We start from the raw sequence: 13363 nt of genomic DNA, 5'->3' as shown, positions 1-13363 counted from the left end.
GGCCGCAGGAAGAATGGTTGAGCCGCATATGGCCAATGGTTGATATCACTGATCTAAAATCTAAATGAATAAGAACCTTCTGATGATCACAATAAAGGTGAAACAGCCTGTTAAGATTTTTAGTGAATAGTAAAACTGCATTTGATGTATTCAATATCATGCAAGGGGACATAATGATCAGAAACATATTGCAACAAGTTCTAATTGCAATTAATTAGTATTTTATTCCACAAGCCAGAGTGGTGTTTTGATTTATTGAAACTAGGCTAAGCACATGAACTAATAATACGATGAAAGAACAATGACATGAATGGGAATGTGCAAATAATGCGGGCAGCCAATACACTGGATGCGCACAACTTTATAACATAAAAACAAACTAATTATCATACAGGAATGCTGACCAAACGCAATTCCAGGTATCACAAAGCACAATCTATGAACATTTTTCCTAAAAGAAGTTGTGCAAAACTGACCGGATTAGTCGTGAGCATACGCCAGCATGCAAGCTGGTAAGTCCATCATTGACTCGTAAAGTACGGTGGCCCTTCCAAGTCGCTATAGCGAATTCCAGAGCAATCAATGTGAAGAAAGATGCAGCAGCCTGAATTAAAAGCAAGCCTTAGATGAAATGTATACGCATTCTTAAATTGACACATTATGGTTTTAGGCAGGGCTTTGGAGCAGTCATAAATGTTAAGTTGCTCCAGTTCCGGAGCTCTCTTTTATCATAAATTAGCTCCAGCTCCTGAGCTTATTGATACCACTGCTCCGACTCCAGCTCCAGGCTCCGAAAAGCGCTTTCATTAAAATAATAACGACATAACAATTTAATTTCTTAAAGTTAAGCTTAAAATTGCCTGCAGTCAACTGTTACTAAACAATGGCACAACTTTATGAAATTTAAGGTACTTTCATCAAAATGTCATGCGGAACAGCGTTTCAAAACATATTCGTTAATTCAACGTCTGATTATGCAAATAATTTCTTAATTTTGTAAAGGGTTGCTGTTAAATTATGTGAATTCAGCCAATAGTAGTAGCATCTTATGAAATACATCGGAGCCGGAGCTATTTTTCAAACAACTGGCTCCAGCTCCACTTGAATTTCATGAAGAGCTCCGGTTCCAGCTCCGTTGAAAATGCACGTTTTACAGCGTGTGGCATGTTTTACAGCATTATGAAATCTATCAATGATTATAATAGATATTATCTGAGCTGAAACACTTGTAGGCCTCGAAATTTGTACTTTTTTCCGGCGGTCAAGCATGTCCTACCGGACTGGCCCTTTCAGCGGACATTTAATATCTCAACCGGACATATTTTTTGCATGTAGATTTTGCACAAAATCACACTACAGTATTGTGTAGTCGTGTTTGTAGAAGATTTTCTACAACAGAATAACTCTGCAATGGTTGATGGCTTAATTAACCGACCCTGAAGTATACTGGAGCAGATTGCTTGCAAATAAATCAGTGCGTTAATGACAGTCGTGTAACGACGCAATAAACACAATTGAAAACAACAATCCAAATTTCCTTATTACAAAAGCAACTACGATCACTTATTCCGTGGTTTTCGCGTTATAGAATCGTTGTGCCAAGCGATTACAAGCCTTAAAGCAGCCGGCGGCCATGGCCGCTAAGTAGTGCTTGAATGACTGCCGGTGTTACCTCCTCAGTCGGCCAATTTGGCCGCCAGTTTCTTCTAGCTAATTATTTAATTTTGCAATAGAATGATAGTGGATTAGCTGTCAAAAATATCTAGTATCAAAGAGTGACGCAGAATTAGGTCAGCGTAAATACTTATTACTGGAATACTTATTACTGGATACTGACAGGGAAACTGTCTTCCTAAATGATCGCTAGAATGTCTCTAAATAAACAGAAGCAGCAGCAAGACGGGTTTTTAAAGTCAATCAAAAAAGGTTATCGATAAAACGATCGTCTTCACAAGAGCGGAATGGCCCGTTTCGGAGAGTCCGATTCGGAGACATCCTTTTTCGGAGAAAGCCCTTTTCGGAGATTTTTTGAAAATCCAACAACGCCTTCTGTAAATCAAAAGACGCCTTCTGTTTCTAAACAATTCGCATTCTAAACTGCCACTTAGGTTTTAACTTACTTGATTGCAACAGAGTGGTGTATAAATACTTATTACTGGATACTGACAGGGAAACTGTCGTCCTAAATGATCGCTAGAATGTCTCTAAATAAACAGAAGCAGCAGCAAGACGGGTTTTTAAAATCAATCAAAAAAGGTTATCGATAAAACGATCGTCTTCACAAGAGCGGAATGGTCCGTTTCGGAGAGTCCGATTCGGAGACAGCCTTTTTCGGAGAAAGCCCTTTTCGGAGATTTTTTGAAAATCCAACGACGCCTTCTGTAAATCAAAAGATGCCTTCTGTTTCTAAACAATTCGCATTCTAAACTGCCACTTAGGTTTTAAGTTACTTGATTATGTCAAACCCTATTTGGCAACTGTCTTTTTTTCGTTGACACTTTTTGCTGAGACTTTATCTCATTAACCTCTATTGTTAAACATGAAACGCTGTTGCAATTGATCGGCGAAATGACCATTGCATTTACAAGCGCGCCGCGCCAGTCAGCAAAACAGTTTTTTTTACATTGAATCATCCTGTTCAGACGTGAAATCAATGTAAAGAAAAACGATAGGCCAACTGAGTGATTCCACGTATTCAGACGTTGAATCAACGTAAATACGAACTGTTAGGCCAATAAATTGGGTTCTTTGAACAAATCGAATGGCTTTTGTACATGTTTTTCTCAGTTACAACCTATACCTAGTCAGTAAAAGTTCCTTTTTGTACATGATTTCGAAACTTTTTTTTACAAACAAGGCAAAGTCTAGCACATGCTGATGAGAAACATTTCTGATCAAAGTTGCGCGAAAAGTCTGAGCATCGACCAAAAGCAATAGCTCTACACCTACTTGGAAAATATATTTCAGGGCCTTGTTCTAACCTGAGTGAACATAAAAACACCATACTAATTAACATGTTTTTAAAACTAGAATTATTAGCAGATTTTTTATTTTGGCTTCTGGACACAAGAATTTGGCCGTCGGGAAGAAGTTTCTGGTAGGTCATGCTTGGTCACCAGTGGCGTACCGTGACCACTTTGACAGGGTGTTCAGTGACGGCAAAGCAACAGCGGGGGGTCTGGGGGGCCTCCCCCAGAAAATTTTTAAAATTAACATTGAATTTGGTGCGTTCAGAGAGCATTTTCAGCACAAATTCTGAACATGAACAGAACTGACAAAAATAATGTTGTCGGAATGGAGAAGAATACAAAATAGATTTTATTTGACAGCGCATTGAATGAAAGACTTAATAATATCAAACATTAAGTTGCATTTCTAAAGTCACATACTTCAGTTCACTTTTTATTTCCGACCATCAAAACGAACAATATTACTTGCCATAACACAGCAGGAGTCTGAAAAAACGCGAAAGTTAAAGCGTGCTCGAGATGGAAATGATTTACTTCATGCAAGGATTAGGCACGGTCGCAACACCTTGAGAAATGTACAAGCAAATTAAAAACAAACAGGTGAAAGTTAAAACAAAAAACAATAGCAAAGCAACTCGATAATAAACAAGAAAAAAAAGTCGATTGCTATGTTGGTCGGCTGTACTTTTATCTGCCGTACTACTTAGTAAAAACGAAAATGTTTAACACCTCGACTACAGAAGGAAAATTCATCTATAGCATAATTCGATTCTTCTTGTTTGTGCAATAAATTTTTGAATTACATCGTCGTAGAAAGCTTGCTTTTGCTTCAGTTCTAGCAAAATTTTTTTCCAACGCTGATCACCTCAAACTCTAATCCAACAAGCTAAAACTTGCTATTGCCTGGGATTCCCCCAATGACGCGCCAAGGTATGCAGATCAGCGAGTGCACAGCCTGGCTGACCTAAAACCATTGCTGTTTTCCCTGCCTTGTGACGTCATTTTTCTTAATTGTTTATTTTAAATAGCACTCGCCAAGCTGTCAGTGCACACCCAGCTTAAAGGTAATGACCGAAAAAAATTAAAGGCAATGACCTCAAACGTTGGAGTATTAAAATTAGAAGGGGACGAGTTTTGCAATTGAAAAGAAAGCAATCAGCATGCAGCAAGATGTTAGAATATCATGAAAGTAAAGAACATCGACAACCGATGGAAATTTTCTTTTTTTCTGGATTTCTTGGGGTGTGCAGTGCACACCTTGAACACCCTGAATATACGCCACTGTTGGTCACCGAAAAAAATGAAGGAGCTTAGAGGCCTGAATCAAATATTAAAAAACATTTTTTTATGTTTTTTTATTGTTCTTTTTTCTATGTCTTTTTTGTTTTTCATACTACTGTACTGTATTTCCAAACATTTGTTCAAATAACCGTTTTTGTATTGAAAAAACAGCAAAAAAAAAAACTGCATAATTGCAGCTACCGGTACTGAATAACCTATCACTCTGTCGCTTTGACTGAAATCTATCAGTCAGAACTCAGAAGTGTGGCCACATGTTCAGCAAGTGGTACCAATGGACCATCCAGTTCAAGTGCTACAAATGATGAAGACTGTTTGAATGATGAATCCTTGGAAATGCTGTCCCAGTGGTGACCATATTAACAGTCAACCTCCTTTGTTGTTGGTCTCAACTTCCTTTATTAGGCTAGTTTGTTTATTTCCTTCAATGCATTATTGTATTATGAACTCAGCAACAGAAGAGGAATACCAGTTAAGGATTTTTGTAAATTGGAATGGTTAGGAAGAAAACTTGTGAAATTAAAACTTGACGTCAGGTATTTGGAAACGTGTACCGATTTGAACATTTGCCAAATTTTTTTATAATTCATGACACCGAAACTTAGCATTTGGAAGAACACTCAGGAAGTATTTCAAATTATAATTATATATATTAAAAGAAAGTTGAGCAAAACGAAAACTTGGCAGTTACGCATTGCAGAGCGAAAGTATGAAGTAAATAGTTCTACCTGTCATTCATGATAAGCGAATGTTCTTGGAAAAATTAAGCGAAAATAAGCGAAAATTTAATTGGTGAATCTGCACTGTATATCATATATATAGTCAAATGCTACAGGTTAACTTATCGATGTCTTGATTATTTCAAAACAATCAATCAGTGTATTTTTCGTCATTAACGCGTCCAGGACGAAAAAGATAATACTAACTACAAAAATCGATATACAGTAGACCTACCAGCACGTTAATGAATGGGAAAAGGTGGCAAAACCTTGAAAGGTTTAAAACGTGCCTGAATGGAAAATCATGTAGTAAGCTAGATATGTCAGACGTTAGCACGGCCAGTCGGCCACAAAACCAAAAAAACAAATAGCCAAAAATAAAACAAAAACAGAGAGAAGCACACATGTAGTAATGAATGACAGCCTACTGAAAAGTGTTGTGGATTCAATTTGCCAGTTCCAATATTGATATGGATGAGCAGTCATAATAATAAAAATAGGATGGAGAAAGAAAACCGGACATAAAAGAAACCCATTCTCAGGCAAAAGCCGTTTCGATGTGGCCCAGGAGAGCAGGTGTTGAGCTCTTTCTATGGTCAGACTGCACATCACACAGTAGCCTATGACGATTGAGGTTTGAGATCCAGTTTAAGTTATTGTTTATTATTAAGTTTATTATTATTTAAAGGAAAGATTGGAAAAGATTGGAGCCTTACCAAGTATATATTCCGTAGTAAACAATGCTAGCTATTAATAATTATTTATATCATTATTATTATTATTTTTACTTGTTAAGTTTATTATTGGATTGGAACAAATTAACAAAGGAGCATAATTAGGCTACATACCGTATATATATATATATTTAGTTTCAGCATTGAAATTTTAGACAGATTGTTTGGCAAAGAAAGGATTATTTTTTCTACTTTTATAAAAATGTATTATATATACAGCTTATAATAAAAAAAAACAGCGCAAAAAACAATTCACATCCCTAAACATGATATTATACAGAACGCATATATACAAAACTAGACAAAAAGAAAGCCAAGAGGCTTAAGATGGGCATTTTCAAATAGTTGAGTCCTAACAATAAATTCTTGTTTTTGCAAATCTGAAATAAGAGTATGTGTAACTCAATTTGCAGAGGAATAATTCTGAAACCAACAATGCTGTTCAATGCGTGTGACTCGTGTGACAATGTGACATATTAGTTGCGCATGTGTGTTGCATCAATGAACAAAACGTACCGTATTAAGTATATAAGTTGTGTTTAAGGTGAGGTCAGTAAACCTTCATACAGGTCCCACAAACTCAATACCAACTGATACACCATAATTATACTGTAACATTTCCTGACTAGTGACTACAGCTGCTTCAAAGCATGTAATTGATCATGATCACAAAAACAATGACCAGGGCGCATTTTTTCTATAAACGACAAATGTAGATTATATATTATAGTTATATATTCAAGCAATGCAAAGAAAACGCATTTTTTTCTGACGTTTTGCTAAAAAATCGGTCAATGAATGATAAAATAAAACCTAGCATGGCACCATCATGTGTGCCTATGCAATCTGCAGAGCTTGACTTAATCTCACTAGCTAACTGTCAAAAATATGGAAGATGACGTTAGCTTTCTGTTCGCACATGCTAAAAGATTACAGAATTATCTGGTCAGAAACAAAAATTTTGAAAAACGAAACAAATTACTATCAAGGCATCACTGCAAAAAAGTTGCTTCATCAACATCGCCTTAAAACAATGCAATGTACTCAAGCAGAACAACGTAAATATGCTGCCCAAAGCTTATAAATCTTTATTGTCTTGATGCGCCTACTTCATGCCTTATTGAACACAGTTGAAAACGATCTCCTAATTCAACTTCATCTATTACCAGTAGATCTTCTGCTTGTCTCAACTGCTTCAATTTCATGTGTAATGTTAAAAGTTGTATGCTATCTAAACTAGAAAGTATATAACCGCTCATACATCTTTTGGTCAACCTTTAAAATAATGTGTGTTTCACTTTTTGTCTCTTGCCTTTAATAGCACTGCAGTATGGTGCCGTTATACAGTGATCTATACAACTATTTAAATTTTACTTTGCATGTTATTTGCTTTGAGGATGCGCTTTGTAATGGTGCTTGAAATGTCAGTAAAGCAGTAAATCAACTTGTTTGTCTTTGCTTTTACTTTCATCAGAGGAACTTTGCAACTAGTGCTAGAAACGACAATTATCCAGATGAACATCAACACTTTTCAGTATTCAATTGGTATTTAGTTTTAGAGAGAAACTTCAAGTTCAAGAACATAACATAAAACTTAATAAAACTTAATAATAAGAACACTTACAGCTGATGTGTAGTCTGGGACCAAGGTTACATCTTTAAAGAAAGTTTCCTTTGGTGAAATGGCGTAAAATAGCACTCTAAAAGATTCAGAAAATGTTGGCCTTATTGCATTGGAATGTAGTTTCAATTCACTTTGACTTTCAGAAAAGTTGAGCGCCATTTCATATTGAAAATGAAAGACTATTGAACTGTGAAAAACAATCTGCAATATAAATGAATTTCAGTACGCATTTGTATCAAATATTTTTTCTGTAAAACTCACAAATACAGGTACAGGGTCATCAATAATTAACGTTATAACTTCAAACAACTGTATTAAACAAATGGTAGACAATTTTTGAGCAATATACACATACCGTATATATATATAATATTATTGTCGAGTAAATAAATATTTAGGAAAAATAAGTTTTACTCAATGTGTCCACCATCTGCGTCGATAACAAGTCAGAGACGCTTCAAAAAGGACCTGCAAGAGTCACGAATAACTCTTTGAAGTGTTTTGGCTCATTCTTTTTTCATATTAGCCTTCAGCACTTCCAAGCTTTGGTGGTGTTTAGTCGAAACCTTGCTCTAGTGGTGTTTAGTCTAAAACCAGGTAAGACCACATGCCAAAGTCTAGGGGGTTCAGGTCTGGGGATGAAGGAGGCCATTCTTCCTTTGAACCCTCAAGAATATCATTTCCGTAGTTTTTTTAGTTCAATTTCACTCACATGACAAACATTTACCAGTAATGTTTGATCGTACAACCAATCGCTGACAAAGCACTCTGTTGCATATTCGTACAAAGCACTAACAAACTAGTCTGAGTGTAATTAGACTTGCAAACAGTTGTAGAATTAAACCACAGTTGTGAAGCCCAATGCAATCGAGTTAGCACACGCACAATCCTAACAACACCTAATTACAATAAACCTCTTTATTGAGCAAATTAATTAAACAAGTCATTCGGATAATCGTATCAAAAGGTCAAACAAATGGCTGATATCATCAACCAATTTCATCTGCACCTCGATACATATCATTAGGTATTTTCAGGCATGATACCAAGACTATAAATTTCTTTTTGCTTCTTGTTGTGCTGCATCTGAGATCGCAGTACATTGTATGTTGTTATAATGGACACAAACTGAAACATGACATTATAATTGCAGTGGCTATTCTTGCAGGGTTATGAGCTCTTCGAGTGACAGACTTTGCCATTACTGTTTTTAGCATTGACGGCTCGTCCATAGAAACTGCAGAACCCCCTGCACATTTCAACATTTTATTTTTTTATTAAATTTATGTTTTTTTTGTCATTTTCTCTATAGATCAGGGGTTCCCAACCTGTGGTACGCGAAGGTTTTTCAGGTGGTATGCGGGTAGCTTACGTTTCTTTTCAGAACTTCATATTTTGTTTATCTGGCTTTGTTTACAAAAAAAAATTCCCGAAGCCTATTCTTATTGTTAAGTAACTGTTCCCTGTTGTTACGGTGCGTAATTATTCCTGTTGTTTCGTATCATTACGATCTTCAAAATACAGGTCATGTCAATTGTCAACAAGGAGCACAGTTGCTTTGAAAAGCCATAGCCTACAACGCTGCAGGACAGTTTGCGTTAATTATGTCAAATGATTGCTCTTGAAAGACATCATCTACTGTTTTACAGCTTAAGCTACAAATAGCATTGAATAATGCTAGTTGTAAGCTAAAAATAGATCGGAATAAAATGTTCAAGAACGGTTACAAGGAATGTTCTCCAGTAAACTTTTGGCTCAGTATGGCCTCTTCAAATTCAATGCTAGCTTCCCATGTTGTTCCACAGCTACTCAAGTCAAAAAAATCGAAACCGACTAGATGCGCCCGGAAATGACTTTCGATGCTCTGTTGGCAAATTTACACCGCACATCGACCAATTGGTGGACAGCTGGGGTTTTTTCGCTGAGACTTTTCGGTCATTTGTCCGAAATGACTTGAAAAAATTCGGTCATTTTTTATTTATTTCGGTCATTTTTAGTCACTTTTGGTCATATATAGTCAATTGACTATAAAATATATTTTTTCGGACATTTTGACCAAATTGACTATATTTTTTTCGGACATTTTGCTAAAAAATCGGTCAATGACCGATAAATGACCGAGAAAAAAAAACAGGTGGACAGTAAACAGAAATCTTATTAAATTTAGTTGTGGTGCTTTAGCGTTATTTTAGTAGGCCAATATTATTCTTCGGAATAAAATAGATTCGATCAAATTCAGGGTTGTTGGTATTCTACCCGACCCAAAAAAACCCGGGTGGGTTTTTTTAATAAAACCCACTTAAAAAAACCCAAAAAAACCCATAAAAAAACCCAGAGCATCATATTTGTCCAGTTTTTATTGGAAAATTAAAAAAATTTACAAAAACACAACAAGGCACTTACAACAAACTTTAAATTAGGACTTAAGGATGTGATTGTGAAGTAATTTCCAAGAATAAACTGAAAACGTAGTGGATATTGCACAGTACACAAAAATCAAGTAATGTCACTTTGTGTATACTACACTAAAACTCATTTATGCAAGAAGGCCTTATAGTTAAATTGGTGAAAGTACTACTCTACTGTAGTCTGTATATATGATGTGAAATGCAATTTAGGAGGCTATTTACCAATTACAGATTCTGGATTCTAACGCATGGCTGTTTCAGAGCATTTGCCTAATTGGCCACGCAATCACTCAATTGCTCATCCATTACTATATATAATATATATATAAATGATAAAAAATATTTAAACATGATGGCATAAATGCTCCTTGCCTTCAAATCTAAACAAATGATGCAATAATGTGATTTCTACCACAGTAGCATCAACTTGGTATAGAAATCAGTGGATGATGCAACATCCAACTTGATCTTGAAACTAATGGATGATGCAATATTCAAGCAACAACAGCCCTAGTGCATTATTTTATTGAGTTATGCAAGCATGTACTGTGAGTGATAGGCACTTCACTCGTAAAAAGTAGTTTTGAGGTGAAATAAGCATGAATCTACTTTTTTGCATCTTTTTTAAAAAAAAACAATAAAACCCAAAAAAACCCGGGTTTTTTAAAAAAAACCCGGGCGGGTTGAGCTTTTTTAAAAAAACCCGGGTTTTTCTCAACCCTGATCAAATTAGTTGTTCTGCAAAAAGTGGTACGCTTGGCAGTACAGAGCGTCCAAGTGGTACGAGATCGTAAAAAGGTTAGGAACCCCTGCTATAGATCCTACCGACTAGAAGTTTCATAATTTCTGGATTTTAAAAAGTATTATGATTTTTTAAGTTTTATATTTGGAAGCCTGGAACTGCAAGCTCTGCAGTTGCGATCTTATAAACGTAGAACAAAGAGAAATTGAAATTGTCATATTTTGGCTGAGGTTGCTTTAGAATCCCACAATTCCAAACTGCAAATTTTACAGATTTGCTAGTCTGGCTAGCTACTGTTGCAAGTATACTTCATCATTGTCATGCACGATATTAGGTGGCTGCGACTGACGCTGCAACATGGTTAGACTAATGTGCTTTGCTTTCTGCACAAAAAGATAACTAGGTTATCATTATTGTTGTTACTCAATTAAAAATAAAGTTAACAATTTAACCTAGGTTCATTGCTAACTTACGATAATAAGGTAAGGCCAAAGGTCACATGCTAAAACAGCCTATTTAAACTTGTTGAACATTAGGAATTTAAGTGCTCAAATAGCTTCAGAATGCAGGAAATACTACTAAAATAAGGTAAATTTTATTGGGGGGGGGCATGCCTCCAGACCTCCTAGCTTGGCATCGCGCCTTTGACGCTCGATCTTTTACGTATACCTCCAATTGCAGCAACCCCTGTTATAAATACCGTACCACGAGCCGCCACTGGTTTTTAGCTTACCGAGTGTGCCAGACATTTTCAGAGATTGTCATTTTTTTTTAGAAATTTCCAGATATATCTATATGTTCTTAGGCATTTTGCTAAATATTTTTAAAGGTTGTTAGGTGATAACAAAGATAATGAGAGATTTTGAAGAATTACGATGACATTTTATCTTAAAACAACCACAGTCAAGTTTTATTACATGTTTTTAGGGATTGTGAGACATTTTTCTTTTTCAGTTAGTTTGAAAATCTGTTTGATATTTTCATAAATATTATGGTTTTCCATGCACTGTTGAATATTGCGATGAATGATGATTCAGGTATTGTAGTGCACTTCCAGCGACTATTGGAAACTTTGAAAAAAATGTTGAACCAAGGGTTGTTTGGGTGTTTCCAGGAAAAGCCACACATTTGAAGAGATTGCTGGGACATTATAGTACTTATACATAAACTTTTTCAAGCATTGTTGAGTATTGCAAAAAGAACTCCTGACAATCCATCATGATACCTGAGAACCCCTGAAATTGAATGGCAATCTCTGACGATGTTGCAGGGAGGCTATGACATTTACAACATAGGCTACCCTATTTTCACTAGCTTATCGTAAACGTTCACATAAACTGGTTAGCATTTAAACTCCAACTTGTCATTAACATAGTTTGATCGCTGCTGGCTACGGTACCTCGCAGGAATCATTTGCTGAACTTGAAAGAAATCATTAAATCAACTTGTTGCATGCTGTACATCCGTGTCCATTGATGTTTTTGCGCTTCAAAATAAACTTTCTGAGCTTTGACGTTCCGTGTAGCCTACTTTGTTGTTTAGGCCAAGGCAACAAGATGTTGAGCTTTTGAGTTTTGAGCAAAATGCAGTTTGCACGGTTCAGTGATTTTATGGGGAGGAAGAACAAGCACCTTCTCGTGGTCCCTCTCGTCAGTACCATATCTTTAAGAAAAAAGATATGCAAAGCGAAGCTTGTCACACTCGAGCAAACCAGGCCCAGGTTCAGCCCAGGGTGGATAGGGAAACGCCCTTCTTAGGGCGCGGCAGCTCCTCTGTCGAAAAGTACCGACGACCACCGTACTGCAGCTGAACACCGAGGGCATTACGGCCAGCAAGCTCAGCATCATCGAGTATCTGGCCACAAAACATCAGGCCCTCGTTATTCTCCTCCAGGAGACCCACTGCACATCTGTGGGTAAGTTGGTATTACCCAACTTCACACTCGCAAGCGCAACCATCAGCAGGAAACACGGCCTCGCCACGTTTGTCCATGAGCAACTGAGCTGGACGCCAATATACCAGTCCAGTGCCCAATCGGAGATAGAGTGGTTATGCATAGACATATCAGGCTATCACATCATCAATGTCTATAAGCCACCACCCTCACGCTTAACACCAACAGCCATCCCAATGTTCCCCCAACCCAGCCTCTATGCTGGCGATTTTAATTGCCACCACGTTGACTGGGGCTACAACACCACCAACACCGACGGAGAAAGCCTGGCCTCATGGTCAGCCAATAACAACCTCACCCTACTGCACGATTCCAAGGGTGCAGCGAGCTTCTTCTCCGGACGCTGCAACACTGGTACAAACCCCGATCTGGCTTTCGCAAGTGATGACCCCGATAATTGCCAACCGGACAGACGTACTGTGCTAGAGAAGTTCCCCAGGTCCCAACATCGACCCTCGATTATCACGGCTCCAACGCTCATAATGTCTGTCCCGAGCAAGCCTGTTAATCGATGGAACTTCAGAATGGCTAACTGGGAGTAGGCTACTATAGCCTCCTCACCAATGAAGCCACACAGTATCTCCCATCCCCTCACACCAACAACGTGGAAGAAGCCTACCAGGACTTTTGTGATGCAATAACATCAGCGGCAAAACAATCCATCTCCCGCGGCCGACGAAAGACCTACATACCGGGCTGGGATAAGGAGTGCGAAACCCTCTACTCCGACTTCCTCCACGCCCCTCAGGGCAATGACACCAACAGCTCAGCCACAGCTCTGCTGGCAAGGCTGGAGTTAAAGAGGAAGGAGCGCTGGACAGAAGCCGTTGAATCAATCGACTTCACGCACTCCAGCCGCATAGCATGGAGTATACTGAACAACCTAACTGGCAGATCACGTGCCTCTCGTCAAC

At 37.6% G+C, this 13363-nt stretch overlaps 1 protein-coding gene across 2 annotated transcripts in view; it reads right to left on the bottom strand.

Annotated features, from left to right (window-relative positions):
* LOC145767289 (alkylglycerol monooxygenase-like) overlaps positions 1–12043 on the bottom strand; it is a 37028-nt gene extending 24985 nt beyond the window's left edge. Inside the window, exons 1-3 of one of the 2 annotated variants that reach the window (XM_082579080.1) lie at positions 11895–12043; positions 7346–7546; positions 477–604 (exon numbers count right to left, since the gene is read on the bottom strand). In XM_082579080.1, coding sequence (XP_082435206.1) covers positions 477–604; positions 7346–7504 — 287 coding nt within the window. In that variant the 5' untranslated portion in view covers positions 7505–7546; positions 11895–12043. Of the gene's footprint in view, positions 1–476; positions 605–7345; positions 7547–11894 lie in introns of those variants that run through there. The other variant, XM_082579081.1, reaches the window with a different exon arrangement.
* Positions 12044–13363: the final 1320 nt, after the last annotated feature.

The sequence above is a fragment of the Aplidium turbinatum genome, chromosome 3 (genome assembly GCF_918807975.1).
Source record: "Aplidium turbinatum chromosome 3, kaAplTurb1.1, whole genome shotgun sequence".
NCBI lineage: Eukaryota > Metazoa > Chordata > Ascidiacea > Aplousobranchia > Polyclinidae > Aplidium > Aplidium turbinatum.
Note: the sequence above shows the minus strand (reverse complement) of the source record. Positions and strands in the feature narration are given on the sequence as shown.